The following is a 16069-nucleotide window of genomic DNA, read 5'->3' as shown; positions in this document are numbered from 1 at the left end:
GAGGAAAGGGCTGGGAAACCTGACTGACCACTGGGTAACAAGGGTGAGGAAAGGGCTGGTAAACCTGACTGACCACTCGGTAACAAGCGTGAGGAAAGGGCTAGTAAACCTGACTGACCACTCGGTAACAAAAGTGCAGAAAGGTCTGGGAAACCTGACTGACCACTCGGTAACCAGAGTGCAGAAAGGGCTGGAAATCCCGACCGACCACTGGGTAACAAGAGAGTAGAAAGGGCTGGGAAACCTGACTGACCACTCGGTAACAAGCGTGAGGAAAGGGCTGGGAAACCTGACTGACCACTCGTTAACAAGAGAGTAGAAAGGGCTGGGAAACCTGACTGACCACTCGGTAACAAGCGTGAGGAAAGGGCTGGGAAACCTGACTGACCACTCGTTAACAAGAGAGTAGAAAGGGCTGGGAAACCTGACTGACCACTCGGTAAGAAGAGTGAGGAAAGGGTTGGGAAACCCGACTGACCACTCGGTAACAAGAGTGCAGAAAGGGCTGGGAAACCCGACTGACCACTCGGTAATAAGCGTGAGGGAAGGGCTGGGAAACCTGACTGACCACTCGTTAACAAGAGTGTAGAAAGGGCTGGGAAACCTGACTGACCACCCGGTAACAAGAGTGCAGAAAGGGCTGGGATACCCGACTGACCACTCGGTAACAAGAGTGCAGAAAGGGCTGGGAAACCCGACTGACCACTCGGTAACAAGAGTGCAGAAAGGGCTGGGATACCCGACTGACCACTCGGTAACAAGCGTGAGGGAAGGGCTGGGAAACCTGACTGACCACTCGGTAACAAGAGTGCAGAAAGGGCTGGGAAACCTGACTGACCACTCGGTAACAAGAGTGCAGAAAGGGCTGGGAAACCCGACAAGGGTGAGGAAAGGGCTGGTAAACCTGACTGACCACTCGGTAACAAGCATGAGGAAAGGGCTAGTAAACCTGACTGACCACTCGGTAACAAAAGTGCAGAAAGGTCTGGGAAACCTGACTGACCACTCGGTAACAAGAGTGCAGAAAGGGCTGGAAATCCCGACTGACCACTGGGTAACAAGAGTGAGGAAAGGGCTGGGAAACCCGACTGACCACTCGGTAACAAGCGTGAGGAAAGGGCTGGGAATCCTGACTGACCACTCATTAACAAGAGAGTAGAAAGGGCTGGGAAACCTGACTGACCACTCGGTAACAAGAGTGCAGAAAGGGCTGGGAAACCTGACTGACCACTCGGTAAGAAGAGTGAGGAAAGGGCTGGGAAACCTGACTGACCACTCGGTAACAAGAGTGCAGAAAGGGCTGGGATACCCGACTGACCACTCGTTAACAAGAGAGTAGAAAGGGCTGGGAAACCTGACTGACCACTCGGTAACAAGAGTGCAGAAAGGGCTGGGATACCCAACTGACCACTCGGTAACAAGAGTGCAGAAAGGGCTGGGAAACCTGACTGACCACTCGGTAACAAGAGTGCAGAAAGGGCTGGGAAACCCGACTGACCACTCGGTAACAAGAGTGCAGAAAGGGCTGGGAAACCCGACTGACCACTCGGTAACAAGAGTGAGGAAAGGGCTGGGAAACCTGACTGACCACTCGTTAACAAGAGTGTAGAAAGGGCTGGGAAACCTGACTGACCACTCGGTAACAAGAGTGCAGAAAGGGCTGGGAAACCTGACTGACCACTCGGTAACAAGAGTGAGGAAAGGGCAGGGAAACCCGACTGACCACTCGGTAACAAGAGTGAGGAAAGGGCAGGGAAACCCGACTGACCACTCGGTAACAAGAGTGCAGAAAGGGCTGGGAAACCCAACTGACCACTCGGTAACTAGAGTGAGGAAAGGGCTGGGAAACCCGACTGACCACTCGTTAACAAGAGTGTAGAAAGGGCTGGGAAACCTGACTGACCACTTGGTAACAAGAGTGCAGAAAGGGCTGGGAAACCTGACTGACCACTCAGTAACAAGAGTGAGGAAAGGGCTGGGAAACCCGACTGACCACTCGGTAACAAGAGTGAGGAAAGGGCTGGGAAACCTGACTGACCACTCGGTAACAAGAGTGAGGAAAGGGCTGGGAAACCCGACTGGCCACTCAGTAACAAGAGTGCAGAAAGGGCTGCGAAACCTGACTGACCACTCGGTAACAAGAGTGAGGAAAGGGCTGGGAAACCTGACTGACCACTCGGTAACAAGAGTCAGGAAAGGTCTGGGAAACCTGACTGACCACTCAGTAACAAGAGTGCGGAAAGGGAAGGAAAACCCAACACTTGTTAACAAGCGTGAGGAAAGGGCTGGGAAACCCGACTGACCACTCGGTAACAAGAGTGCAGAAAGGGCTGGGAATCCCGACTGACCACGGGGTAACAAGAGTGCAGAAAGGGCTGGGAAACCTGACTGACCACTCCGTAACAAGCGTGAGGAAAGGGCTGGGAAACCCGACTGACCACTCGGTAACAAGAGTGCAGAAAGGGCTGGGAAACCTGACTGACCACTCGGTAAGAAGAGTGAGGAAAGGGCTGGTTTACCCGACTGACCACTCGGTAACAAGAGTGCAGAAAGGGCTGGGATACCCGACTGACCACTCGGTAACAAGAGTGCAGAAAGGGCTGGGAAACCAGAACGTTCAATCTGTAAGGAGAGAGCAGAAAGGGCATAGAAACGAGACTCTCCACGCAGAGTGAGGAGTGCTGGGAAACCAGACTATCCAACCTGTAAGAAGAGTACAGAAAAGGCTCTGTAACTTGACTGTTCATTCTGTAAGAAGATTATAGAGAGGGCTGGGAATCCAGGCTGTCCACTCAGTAACAAATGGGTGGGAAAGCAGACTGTTCTGTCAGTAAGAAGAGTGTTGAAAGGGGTGGAAACCCAGAATGTATACTCAGCAAGAAGGCTGGGAACCCAGAGTGTGTACTCGGTAAGAAAAGTGTAGGAAGGGCTGAGAAATCAGACTGTCCATTTAGTAAGAAGAGTGTAGCAAGGTCTGGGAACCCACACTGTCCACCCTGTAGGAAGTGTGCAGATTGGGCTGGAAATCCAGGCTGTGCACTCAGTAAGAAGAGTGTAGAAAGGGCTGGGAAAGTGCACTTTCCATTCAGTAAGAAGACCATCGAAAGGGTAGGGAAACCAGACTGTCCAGGATCAACTAAATGAGTATTTTGCATCAGTCTTCAGTGTACAAGACACTAGCAGAATGTCAGATGTTGAAGGGCGGGAGGGAAGAGAAGTGAGTATAATTACCATTACAAGAGAGAAGATGCTCAGAAAGCTAAAAGACCCAAAGGTACGTAAGTCACCATGACAAGATGAACTGCACCCTAGGGTTCTGAAAGAGGTAGTGGTAGAGATTCTGGAGGCATCAGTAATGATCTTTGGACTCTGGCATGGTGCCAGAGGACTGGAAAATTGCAAATATTACCCCACTTTTTAAGAAAGGAGGAAGGCAGCAGAAAGGAAATTATAGACCAGTTAGCCTGACCTCAATGGTTATGAAGATGTTGGAATCAATTGTTAAGGATGAGGTGATAGAGTACTTGGTGACACAGGACAAGATAGGACAAAGTCAGTGTGGTTTCCTTAAGGGAAAATCCTGCCTGACAAATCTGTTAGAATCCTTTGAGGAGATACAAGTAGGATAGATAAAAGGGATGCAGTGGATGTTGTATATTTAGACTTTCAGAAGGCCTTTGACAAGGTTGCTTACCAAGTTAAGAGCCCATGGTATTACTAGAAAGTTACTAACATGATTAGAGCATTGGCTGACTGGTAGGAGACAGCGAGTGGGAATAAAAGGATTCTTGTCTGGTCGGCTGCCAGTGACTAGTGCTGTTCTGCAGGGGTCGGTGTTGGGACCACTTCTTTTTATGCTGTACGTCAATGTTTTAGATAATGAAATAGATGCCTTTGTTGCCAAGTTTGCAGATGATATGGAGATTGGTGGAGGGGCAGGTAGCGATGAGGAAACAGGTAGGCTGCAGAAGGACATAGATTAGGAGAATAGCCAAGAAAGTGGCAAATGAAATATAATGTTGGAAAATGCATGGTCATGCACTTTGGTAGAAGAAATAAATGTGGAAACTATTTTCTAATGGGGAGAAAATCCAAAAACTCTGAGATTCAACGGGACTTGGGAGCCCTTATACAGAACAGCCTAAAGGTTAACATGCAGGTAGAGTCAGTGGTGAGGAAGGCAAATGCAAGGTTAGCATTCATTTCAAGAGGTCTAGAATACAAGAGCAGGGATGTGATGCTGAGGCTTTATAAGGCTCCGGTGAGGCTTCACCTTGATACTGTTAACAGTTTTGGGCTCCTCATCAAAGAAAAGATGTACTGGCATTGGAGAAGGTTCAGAGGAGGTTCACAAGGATCATTCCGGGAATGAAAGGGTTATCATACCAGGAACATTTGATAGCTCTGGGTCTGTACTTGCTGGAATTTAGAAAGATGAGGGGAGGATCTCATTGAAACCTTTTGAATGTTGAAAGACATGTCAGAATGCACTCCATGGTACAACTATAGAAGTTTTCAAGTATCTTAGGTGATGAACCAAATCTCTTCAAATTCCTAATGAAATATAGCCGCTGTCTTCTCTTCTTTATAGCTACTTCAATATGTTGGGACCAGGTTAGATCCTCAGAGATCTTGGCAGCCAAGAACTTGAAAATGCTCACTTTCTCCGCTTCTGAATCCTCTGTGACGATTGGTATGTGTTCCCTTGTTGTACCCTTCCTGAAGTCCACTATCAGCTCTTCCATCTTACTGATGTTGAGTGCTATTCAGGCCAAACAAAGAGCTATTACTTCCCAGCATCTCAGTAATCAAAGTAATATTTAGTAATTAACAACTGGATACATGACTTCCTCATCAGGAGACCACAGTCAGTATGAATCAGTGATAACTTCTCATCCTCACTGACAATCAACACATCGCACTTCAACGATGTGTGCTTAGCCAAATGATCTACTCTCCCTACAATCAAAACTGTGTGGCTAAGCACCGCTGAAACACCATCTATAAATTTGCAAATGACACCATTGTTGTTGGTAAATCTCAGGTTGCAATAAGGAAGCGTTTAGGAGTGAGCGAGATCAGCTGGTTGAGTGATGTTGCAATAGCTTCCTCACATCAAGTGTCAGCAAGAACAAAGAGTTGATTGTGGACTTCAGGAAGTGGAAGTCAGGAGAACCAGCAGTCGTCATTGAGGAGACAGGAGTGAGTAGGTGGGCAGCTTCAAGTTCCTGGGTGTCATCATGTCGGAGGATCTGTCCTGGACCCAACACATTGAAAAAGGCACATCAGCAGTATTACTTCATTAACAATTTGAGGTGATGTGGTACGTCACCATAGACTCTAGCAACTTTCTATAGGTGTACTGTGGAGAGCATTCTGACTGGTTACATCGCTGTCTGGTATGGGGGCTGCAATGCACAAGATGGCTAAAGGACATAGAGGGTTGTAAAGTCTGCCAGCTCCATCATGGGCACAACCCTCCCCACCGTCAAGGATATCTTCAAGAGGCCGTGCCTTGAGAAGGCGACATCCCTCATTAAGGACACTCACACACAGGACATGGAAAATGGAACTTATTGCAGACGTGTAAGGTGTTGCATTTTGGGAGGACAAACCAGAGTAGGACTTACACAGTGAAAGGTAAGACACTGAGGAGTGCAGCAGAACATGGATCTGGGATACAGATCCAGAGTTCATTGGAAGTGGTGTCACAGGTAGACAGGATCATAAAGAGAACTGTTGGCACATTTACCTTCTTAAATCAAAGTATTGAGTACAGGATTGGGATGTTATGTTGAAGTTGTACAAGATATTGGTGAGTGTTGTGTGCAGTTTTGATTACCTATAGAAAAGATATCAATAAGATTGGAAAGAGGGTACAGAAAATTTACAAGGATTTTAGACCATAAGATATTAGTCCATTCGAGTCTACTCCACAGCTGATCCATTTTCTTCTCAGTCCCAATTTCTTGCCTCCACCCTCCACCCCCATATCCCTTCATGCCCTGACTAATCAAGAATCTATCAACCTCTACCTTAAATATACATAAAGACTTGAGGGTCTCTATAGCTGCCTGTGGCAACCAATTCCACAGATTCACCACCCACTGGCTAAAGAAATTAGGCCTCTTCTCCATTCTAAAAGGCCCCTCTATTCTGAGGCTGTGTCCTCTGGTCTTAGACTCTCCCACCATAGGAAACATCCTCTCCAGCTCCACTCTATCAAAGCCTTGCAGCAGTCGATAGATTTCAATTAGGTCACCCCTCAGATGAATACTTGGCCCCAACTGGACTGGCCAAAGAGGCCATTTCTGTGCTGTGGTGTTCCCTGACTATGGCATGCCTTTCTTTCATTACTACCATCGGGGAGTATGTAGAGGAACCTGAAGACCCACACACAGTGTTTTAGGAACAGCTTCTTTCCTCTGTCACCAGAGTTCTGAACGGACAATGGACCTATATAAATCAGCTGTTTATTCCTTTTTTTCTGCTTTATTTATTTGTTTTGCAATTGATTCTAATTTTATGTCTTTGCACTGCACTTCTGCCGCAAAACAACAAATTTCATGTCATATGAGACACTGACTCTGATTTTAACTATTGGCTCAGGATCCTGACAAACTGTCAGAGTGTAACCTAACCATGGGCCTCCACTCTCAGACACAATGGTCAAACAAAACCTCACCTGTCAGGGAAAGACTGCCCTCCAGGGAACTGTAGTCCTGTTAGTTTAACAGGCATGATGTTGGAATCAATAATCACAGAGAAAATAACTAATAATTTGTATAATCAGTAATGATAGAAGAAAAACCAATAATTTATGTATCAGTAATGATAGAGGAAATAATTAATCATATAATCAATAATCATAGAGTAAATAACTAATCATTTATATAATCAATACTCATAAGGGAAATAACTAATCATTTATATAATTCATAATGGAAGGGGACACCTTTTTTTTCCCTTTATTAGAGAGAGAGCCTGTGGTATGTTGAATTGTTAGGTAAACGATGAGTTTGTGTTGTACTGCAGATCATGGTCTGCATCGGGGTCTTTCCTATTGCTTGCCTGGTAGGTGAAGGTGCTGATGCTTTTTTGCGGAACTGGGTGGAAGAGGGTTATTGCTGCTGCTTGTGTGTGGGAATGGGGAGCTGGGGGGCTTTGGGGTTCTAATGTTTTAACTGTTACTCATTCTTTGGGGCACCCTTCTGTTTTCATGGACGTCTGCAATGAAAAAGAATTTCAGGATGTATATTGTTATATTTCTCTGATATTAAATGGAATTATCAAACTATTGATAAAGGAAATAACTAATCATTTATATAATCAATGATAGATGAAATAACTAATCATTTAGAAGAATTTTGAATAATGAAACCTTGTTAACATGGTTTCATAGAAGCTAAATCAGGTTTAACAATTCTCTCGAATCTTTTAAGAATGTGACAGGGAGAGTTGATGGGGGAGAATGGGTAGATATAGTATACCTAGACTTCCATGAACCATTTGTCATGAGTCTTCAAAAGGTCCCTTAACCAAGTTATTTATTATATGTTGCACAAGTACGTGTGTACACAGATGTAATGAAAAGCTTATTTGTGGCAACATCACAGGCACCTAGCATCTTTCAAGAAGCATTATTGTATGATGGTGCAGAGGAGGTTCACCTGGATGCTGTCTGGATTAAGGGTCATGTGTTATATTGAGAGGTGGTTTTCTCTGGAGAGGCGGAGGCTGGGGGGAGATCTGATAGAGTTCACTTCTGAATGTTAAATACTTAATTTTATTGTTTGCACGATTTGTGTTTTTTCCCTGCACATTGGGTGGTTTGATGGTCTTCTATTGTTAATGGGTTCTATTGGATCCCCTTGTTTTGTGGCTGCCTGTACAGAAACAGATCTTCAGGTTGTATATAGTATACATACTTTGAAATTGGAGGTTTATAAGATTATGAGAAGCACAGATAAACTGACAGTACCTTTTTCCCAGGGTTGAACTGGGAGGCATGCATTTAAAGTGAAAAGGGGTGATTTCAAAGGAGATGTGAGTGGCAAATTTTTTACACAGAGAGTGGAGGGAGCCTGGAATGCACAGCCTCGGCTGCTGGTAGAGGCAGATACATTAGAGACTTTTAAGAGATGCTTAGATAGGCACATGGATGTGAGGAAAATGGAAGGTTATAAACAATGTGTAGGCAGAAGGGATTAGTTGATTTATTGAGTGACTGATGGTCCTTCATCGACTTTTTAACTTGGTGGTGTTTTGAGACCTGTAAAGGCTGGATATGAGGGCCGTGGTTACTGTTTCCCCTTGTGTCTGTGTGACGAGGTTTGACGGCAGTCCGTGATGTTCTCTTGTTCCAGTACCATGAGGCTCTGCAGCTCTGCCTGGAACAGAATCTGACCATCACCGAGGACCTGGCAGAGAAAATGACCGTGGCCAAGGACTCAAAGGAACTCTCAGAGGAGTTCCGGCGTGAGCTGCTCGAGCGGATCGCTGACTGCTGCCTGCGACAGGGAAACTACCACCTCGCCACCAAGAAGTACACACAGGCTGGCAACAAGATCAAGGTGAGGGAGTGCCCTACCCTGGAGCCCAGTCACCTCATACAGCTGACATCATTCAGACAGAACACAAACTGCAGAGTCCCTACAAAACACCACCACTCACAGACTGCCAGCCAGAACAAGATGCCTTGTATTTGTTTGGGATGTCTGAAACTGCTCTGATGCCTTCACAAACAAGAGAAAATCTGCAGGTGCTGGAAGTCCAAGCGGCGCACACTTCCCAGCTCTTTACTTCCTCTTTCCCCCTCCCAGTACCACCTATCACCCTGTGTTTTGTCCTCCCCTTCTCCACCTTTTGAATCTACTCCTCATCTTTTTTTCCTTCAGTCCTGCCAAAGGGTCTCAGCCCGAAACATCAACTGTACTTTTAACCACAGATCTACCTGGCCTGCTGAGTTCCTCCAGCGTTTTGTGTGTGTTACTCTGATGCCTTGTTATCTCCCTGTTCTCTCTTTGCTCCCTCACTGATCTTCAGTTTAATTACACCTCTCAAGTGAGTCCCAACCCCTCTCATTGTCCAACATTGCTGAGCTGCTGACTTCTCGTGTATGCTGCAGTTCTATCTGTTTGCAAAACATCGAGTCTGCTCTATCCCACCGTGGGAGTTTACTCCCGGACATCAAATCTGCTCTGCACAACACAGGAGTTTATTCCCAGACATCGAGTTTCCTCTGTCCCGACATGGGAGTTTACTCCCAGACATCGAGTCTCGTCTGTCCCGACATGGGAGTTTACTCACGTTAATACTTATGTATGGTGGCTGTAAATGAAAGGTCCAGTTTCTCTTTCCGACCTTCCTGCCGTGATCAACATCACGGGAAGCTACAGACACAAGACATGTGCAGAAACACACTCACACACATACTGATGCTCTCAGACACACAGTGTCTCACACACACACACACACACACACACACACACATTCATGCTCAGCATACGCACATGCATTCTCTTGCACAGATACACACACTTGCACACGCACACACATGCATACAGACACACGCAGACACACTCTCATGCACAGAAACACACACTCACTCTCTCAACATACATTTTCACATACTCAGACACACACACACACACACAAACACTAAAACTTGCCTGTCCTCTTCCAGGCAATGAGAGCTCTGCTGAAATCGGGAGACACGGAGAAGATAGTCTTCTTCACTGGAGTCTCTCGTCAGAAGGAGATTTACATAATGGCAGCAAATTACCTCCAATCATTAGACTGGCGGAAAGATCCGGAAATCATGAAGAATATCATCAGCTTCTATACGAAGGGGCGGGCCCTGGATCTGCTGGCTGGGTTTTACGATGCCTGTGCACAGGTGCGTACCTTAAGTATGGGCAGGCTCCAACCACCAGCAGTGCTAGTGTTGGTACTATTGGTATTATAAACGGCTTTTGCAGAAGTGAGAGATTCTTGCTGGAGAACTAATTTACCAGAAGGTGGGGAGGGGCATCTGTACAGTAGCACAAAGAGATTCACTGAAGAGGTAATGTACCAAAGGGTCGAGTTTGTGAAGGGACTTCAATGGAAAATTCATACACAAAAGGGTTTTGATGGTCTGAAGGGCCATTTTACTTCCCTATTTGAATGTTACATTGGGATAAGTAAAGTCTGTGACTCTGGAATTATGTGTGCTCATTACCTCCTGTGTTTCTGTCCTGGGCTGTGTGTCAGGTTGAGATTGATGAATATCAGAACTACGAGAAGGCACTGGGTGCTCTCACCGAGGCCTACAAATGTCTGTCCAAAGCCAAAATGCAAAATCAAGGTGAACAGGAGGAACGGCTGAGGGAACTGCAGAGCAAGCTGACAACAGTGAAGAAATTTGTTCAGATCAGGAGGTGAGCACAAATATTGTGTAGCAGGTCATAAAATGTTGGAGGAACTCACCATGTCAGGCAGCATCTATGGAGGGTAATGGACAGTCTCATTTGGGCCAAGACCCTTCATCAGGACTGGAAAGAGGGGAGATAGCCAGTATAAGATGTGGGAGGGTTTGGAGAAAGAGCTGACAGGTGAGAAAGCTGGGGAAGGGGTGAAGAGGGAATGATGCTTGAAGCAAGGGGAGATAGCTTTCCTGTCAGTTATGGGGAGTGGGAGGAGAGTAAATGTTGGCGAGCGGTAGATGATAGGGGTTGATAGCCAGTTAACGGGGATAGAAGGAATGATGCTTGAAGCTGGGAGGTGATCGGTGAATCCAGGTGAGGTGGTAATTGGAAGGTAAGGGGGATCGAGGGAATGACTGTTGTAGCTGGGAGGTGATCGGTGAATCCAGGTGAGGGGGTAATTGGAAGGTAAGGGGGATAGAGGGAATGACTGTTGTAGCTGGGAGGTGATCGGTGAATCCAGGTGAGGGGGTAATTGGAAGGTAAGGGGGGGGAATTGATGCTTGAAGCTGAGAGGTGATCAGTGGATCCAGGTGAGAGAGATTGAGAGGCAGGTAAAGGGGATAGAGGGAATGACTGTTGTCACTGGGAGGTGATTGGTGAATCCAGGTGAGGGGGTAAATGGAAGGTGGGGGGGGGAATGATGCTTGTAGCTGGGAGGTGATTGGTGAATCCAGGTGAGGGGGTAATTGGAAGGTAAGGGGGGGGGAATGATGCTTGTAGCTGGGAGGTGATTGGTGAATCCAGGTGGGGGGGTAATTGGAAGGTAAGGGAGGGGGAATGATGCTTGTAGCTGGGAGGTGATTGGTGAATCCAGGTGAGGGGGTAATTGGAAGGTGGGGGGGGATGATGCTTGTAGCTGGGAGGTGATTGGTGAATCCAGGTGAGGGGGTAATTGGAAGGTGGGGGGGGATTATGCTTGTAGCTGGGAGGTGATTGGTGAATCCAGGTGAGAGGGGGAAGGGAACTTGCTTGAAGCTCGGTGTGATCAGTGGATCCAGGTGAGAGAGGTTGAGAGGCAGGTAAGGGGGATAGAGGGAATGACTGTTGTCACTGGGAGGTGATAGGTGGAAGTGACAAAGGGCAGAGGAAGGCGATCTGATAGGAGAGGACTGTAGATTCTGGTATCAAGGGAAAGAGATCAGAGCAGAACCAGAGGGAAAAATGTGTAGGTGATATAGTGAGATGGTGGCTGAGGGCAGAACGGGTTAGGATGAGGAAAAACTATGTGGGAGATGGAGGGGAGAGGTTTGTAAGTTGTCACATTTTGTGATCATCTTAGTTATTGCAAACACTCCACTGTAAAAGACTGTGGCTTGTCATCACCATCTCTTTATAACAGTGATTTTAATCTTAATCTGAATCATCAATTTATGAACACAATGAAAAGTGGCCAATCATAGAACATTTTCAGTAAATTTTACTGGAGTGTTGGCCAAGGTATCTTAATACATGACCACATCCCCTTCACCATCAAATAAATGCAATATTAATATGTGACCCTCTCCCATCGGCTAAATGGTATGTTAATATGTGACCGTTCACCCACTTTAATGGCTAAATGCAATATTAACATGTGACCTCCCCCCATTGGCTAAATGGAATATTAATATGTGACTCCCCCTCATTCGGCCCATCTGCTAAATACAATATTAATCCTGAGATTTCCCAAGATAATCCCAACATCGTCTTTCAGAAGACCGTTGACAAAGTGCCACACATGAGGCTGCTTAACAAGCCATGAGCCCATGAAAGATCCGAGCATGGATAAAGCAGTGGCTGATTGGCTGGAGGCAAAGAGTGGGAATAAAGGGAACCTTTTCTGACTGGCTGCCGGTGACTAGTCATGTCCACACAGGAGTCTGTTGGGACCGATTCTTCTTATATGTGAATGATTTGGATGATGGAATTGATGGCTGTGTTGCACAGTTTGCAGATCATATGCAGATAGGGTGAGAGGCAGGTAGTTTTGAGGAAGTAGAGTGGCTACAGAAGGACTTAGACAGATTAGGAGAATGGCAGATGGAATACAGAGTCAGGAGGTGTATGGCCATGCCCTTTGGTATAAGAAATGAAAGGGTTGACTATTTTCTAAATGAAGGGAAAATACAAAAACTGAGGCGCAAATGGACTTCGGAGTCCCTGTGTAGGGTTCCCTGAAGGTTATTTTGCAGGTTGAGTCTGTGGTGAGGGAGGCAAATGCAATGTTAACACTCATTTCAAGAGGACTAGAATATAAAAGCAAGGATATAATGTTGAAACTTTATAAAGCACTGATGAGGCCCCACTTGGAATATTGTGAGTAGATTTGGGCCTCTTAATAAGGATGTGCTACAACTGGAGAGGGTTCAGAGGAGGTTTGGGTGTATGATTCCAGGATTGAATAGTTTTCATATGAAGAGCGTCTGCTGGCTCTGGGCCTGTATTCATTAGAATTCAAAGGAATGAGGTGTGACCTCATTGAAAGCTATTGAATGGTGAAAGGACTTGATAGAGTGGATGTGGAGAGGATGTTTCATATGATGGGAGAGTCTAAGACCAGAGGACACAGCCTCAGAATAGAGGGGCATCCTTTTAGAATAGAGATGGAGGAATTTCTTTAGCCAGAGAGTGGTGAATCTGTGGAATTCTTTGCCACAGGCATCAATGGAGACCAAGCCTTTATATATATTTATTTAACACAGCGGTTGATAGATTCTTGATTGGTCAGGGCATGAAGGGATACAGGGAGAAGGCAGGAGATTGGGGGGAAAATTGGATCAGATATGGTGAAATGGCAGAGCAGAGTCAATGGGCCAAATGGCCTAATTCTGCTCCTGTATGTTATGGTCTAAATGGAATACGGTGGATTCCGGTTAATTGGGAAACATCAGAACCAGTACACTTTGGCTCAATTATGCTGCCCCAATTAGCTGAAGTTTCATGGAAATAGTTTAAAAAAGACAAACTACATTTAAATGAGTAACAAGTTATGTATCTAAATAAACATAGAAACGTAGAAAACCTACAGCACAATACAGGCCTTTCAGCCTCAAAGCTGTGCCGAACATGTCCTTACTTTAGAAATTATCTAGGGTTACCCATAGCCCTCTATTTTTCTAAGCTCCATGTACCTATCCAGGAGTCTCTTAAAAGACTCTGTCGTATCTACCTCCACCATCGCTGGCAGCCCATTCCACGCACTCACCACTCTCTGCGTAAAAAACTTACCCCTGACGTCTCCTCTGTACCTTCTTCCAAGCACCTTAAAACTGTGCCCTTTCATGCTGGCCATTTCAGCCCTGGGAAAAAGGGCAGACTATCCACACGATCAATGCCTCTCATCATCTTATACGCCTAAGATACAAAACAAATTAGTACACTGCCAATGCTACTATAGTACTTTAAAACTATTAGTTCGTAACAGTTATCAACAGAGGAGTTCATCCAGTGTACGCTGCTATTTTTTTTTGATGGACTGTAAATGAACAAAATCAGTGCAGACGTCCAGTGCAGATAATGGACTGCCTTTGTTGAATGAAGTGGTGTCAAAAATCAGTGCTTTTTAATTTGGTGTCAGTCAGCCCAAATGGATAACATAACGTAAACACATGCAACTGATGCTATCGAAAAACTGTTGGCTCTAAGCATTATATAGTGTCTAACAGCCACGTGTATACGGGATTGGTGCTAGTTAGAAACTGTTGCTTCGTCCAAATCTTCATTTTCATTGTAACATTCAAGATGATTGCCAATACCTTAAAATTGTTTGTAGTTTCTAACTTGTTGAAGGAATGGCATCTCTAAGCCTGGGTCTTTGAAACCACTGTGAGTAAAACAGTTCTAAATTGTCTTACTCCTTATTTCTCGTTGACAATCAGTGACAGACAGTAAATCACTGCTTTTTGAACACAAACACATGAACTAATGCTATTTTTAAAACTTTTCACTCCGAGCGTGGTTAGAAACTGTTTAGCAACAGTCTCCTGTCTCAGTTAAGTGGCATACTATCCCAAATAAGCAAAGGGAATCCCAGCTATTTTCTTGATTAGTTTTTGTTCTTTAAGAATTGTCCCAAATAAGCAACTGCCCCATTTAACCAATGGCCCAATTAACCAGAATCCACTCTTTTATTATGTGACCACAGCATTAACTAAATGCAGTATTAACCCTGAGATTTCCCACTACGTGACCCCAGCATTGGCTATATGCAATATTAATCCTGAGATTTCCTCAGGCTTTACGAAGAGGATTCGAAGGAAGGTTTAAAGCAGTGTGAGGTTCTGTTGCGAGAGCCTGAGTTGGAGCACGCCGTCCGTGCCGGTGACGTCTATGCGCTTCTGGTGGAACATCACGCACGGCAGGGCAACTTTGAAGTGGTAAGTAGCTAGGAAGTCCGAGGATAGTACTCATAAAGATTTCTATCGCTTGAGCATCTTAAATTTAGTCAGTCATCTCCAGGCACTTTACAGAAAGAGGAGGGAAGAATTGGCTTGGTCATAGAGACAGAAGGAGATAGAGCTGTCCCTCTTAGAAACATAGAAACATAGAAAATAGGTGCAGGAGTAGGCCATTCGGCCCTTCGAGCCTGCACCGCCATTCAGTATGATCATGGCTGATCATCCAACTCAGAACCCTGTACCAGCCTTCCTCCCATACCCCCTGATCCTTTTAGCCGCAAGGGCCATATCTAACTCCCTCTTAAATATAGCCAATGAACTGGCCTCAACTGTTTCCTGTGGCGGAGAATTCCACAGATTCACCACTCTCTGTGTGAAGAAGTTTTTCCTCATCTCGGTCCTAAAAGGCTTCCCCTTTATCCTCAAACTGTGACCCCTCGTTCTGGACTTCCCCAACATCAGGAACAATCTTCCTGCATCTAGCCTGTCCAATCCCTTTAAGATCTTATATGTTTCAATCAGATCCCCCCTCAATCTTCTAAATTCCAACGAGTATAAGCCTAGTTCATCCAGTCTTTCATCATATGAAAGTCCTGCCATCCCAGGAATCAATCTGGTGAACCTTCTTTGTACTCCCTCTATGGTAAGGATGTCTTTCCTCAGATTAGGGGACCAAAACTGCACACAATACTCCAGGTGTGGTCTCACCAAGGCCTTGTACAACTGCAGTAGTACCTCCCTGCTCCTGTACTCGAATCCTCTTGCTATAAATGCCAGCATACCATTCGCCTTTTTCACCGCCTGCTGTACCTGCATGCCCACTTTCAATGACTGGTGTATAATGACACCCAGGTCTCGTTGCACCTCCCCTTTTCCTAATCGGCCACCATTCAGATAATAATCTGTTTTCCTGTTCTTGCCACCAAAGTGGATAACCTCACATTTATCCACATTATATTGCATCTGCCATGAATTTGCCCACTCACCTAACCTATCCAAGTCACCCTGCATCCTCTTAGCATCCTCCTCACAGCTAACACTGCCGCCCAGCTTCGTGTCATCCGCAAACTTGGAGATGCTGCATTTAATTCCCTCATCCAAGTCATTAATATATATTGTAAACAACTGGGGTCCCAGCACTGAGCCTTGCGGTACCCCACTAGTTACCGCCTGCCATTCTGAAAAGGTCCCGTTTATTCCCACTCTTTGCTTCCTGTCTGCCAA

At 45.6% G+C, this 16069-nt stretch overlaps 1 protein-coding gene across 1 annotated transcript in view; it reads left to right on the top strand.

Annotated features, from left to right (window-relative positions):
- Positions 1-16069, top strand: part of ift140 (intraflagellar transport 140 homolog (Chlamydomonas)) — a 232275-nt gene that overhangs the window by 211002 nt on the left and 5204 nt on the right. The window contains exons 26-29 of the mRNA XM_072269234.1: positions 8367-8573; positions 9686-9898; positions 10255-10421; positions 14683-14824. Coding sequence (XP_072125335.1) covers positions 8367-8573; positions 9686-9898; positions 10255-10421; positions 14683-14824 — 729 coding nt within the window. The remainder of the gene's footprint in view (positions 1-8366; positions 8574-9685; positions 9899-10254; positions 10422-14682; positions 14825-16069) is intronic.

Source organism: Mobula birostris, chromosome 9 (genome assembly GCF_030028105.1).
Source record: "Mobula birostris isolate sMobBir1 chromosome 9, sMobBir1.hap1, whole genome shotgun sequence".
NCBI lineage: Eukaryota > Metazoa > Chordata > Chondrichthyes > Myliobatiformes > Myliobatidae > Mobula > Mobula birostris.
This window is presented reverse-complemented; position numbering and strand designations above follow the sequence as displayed.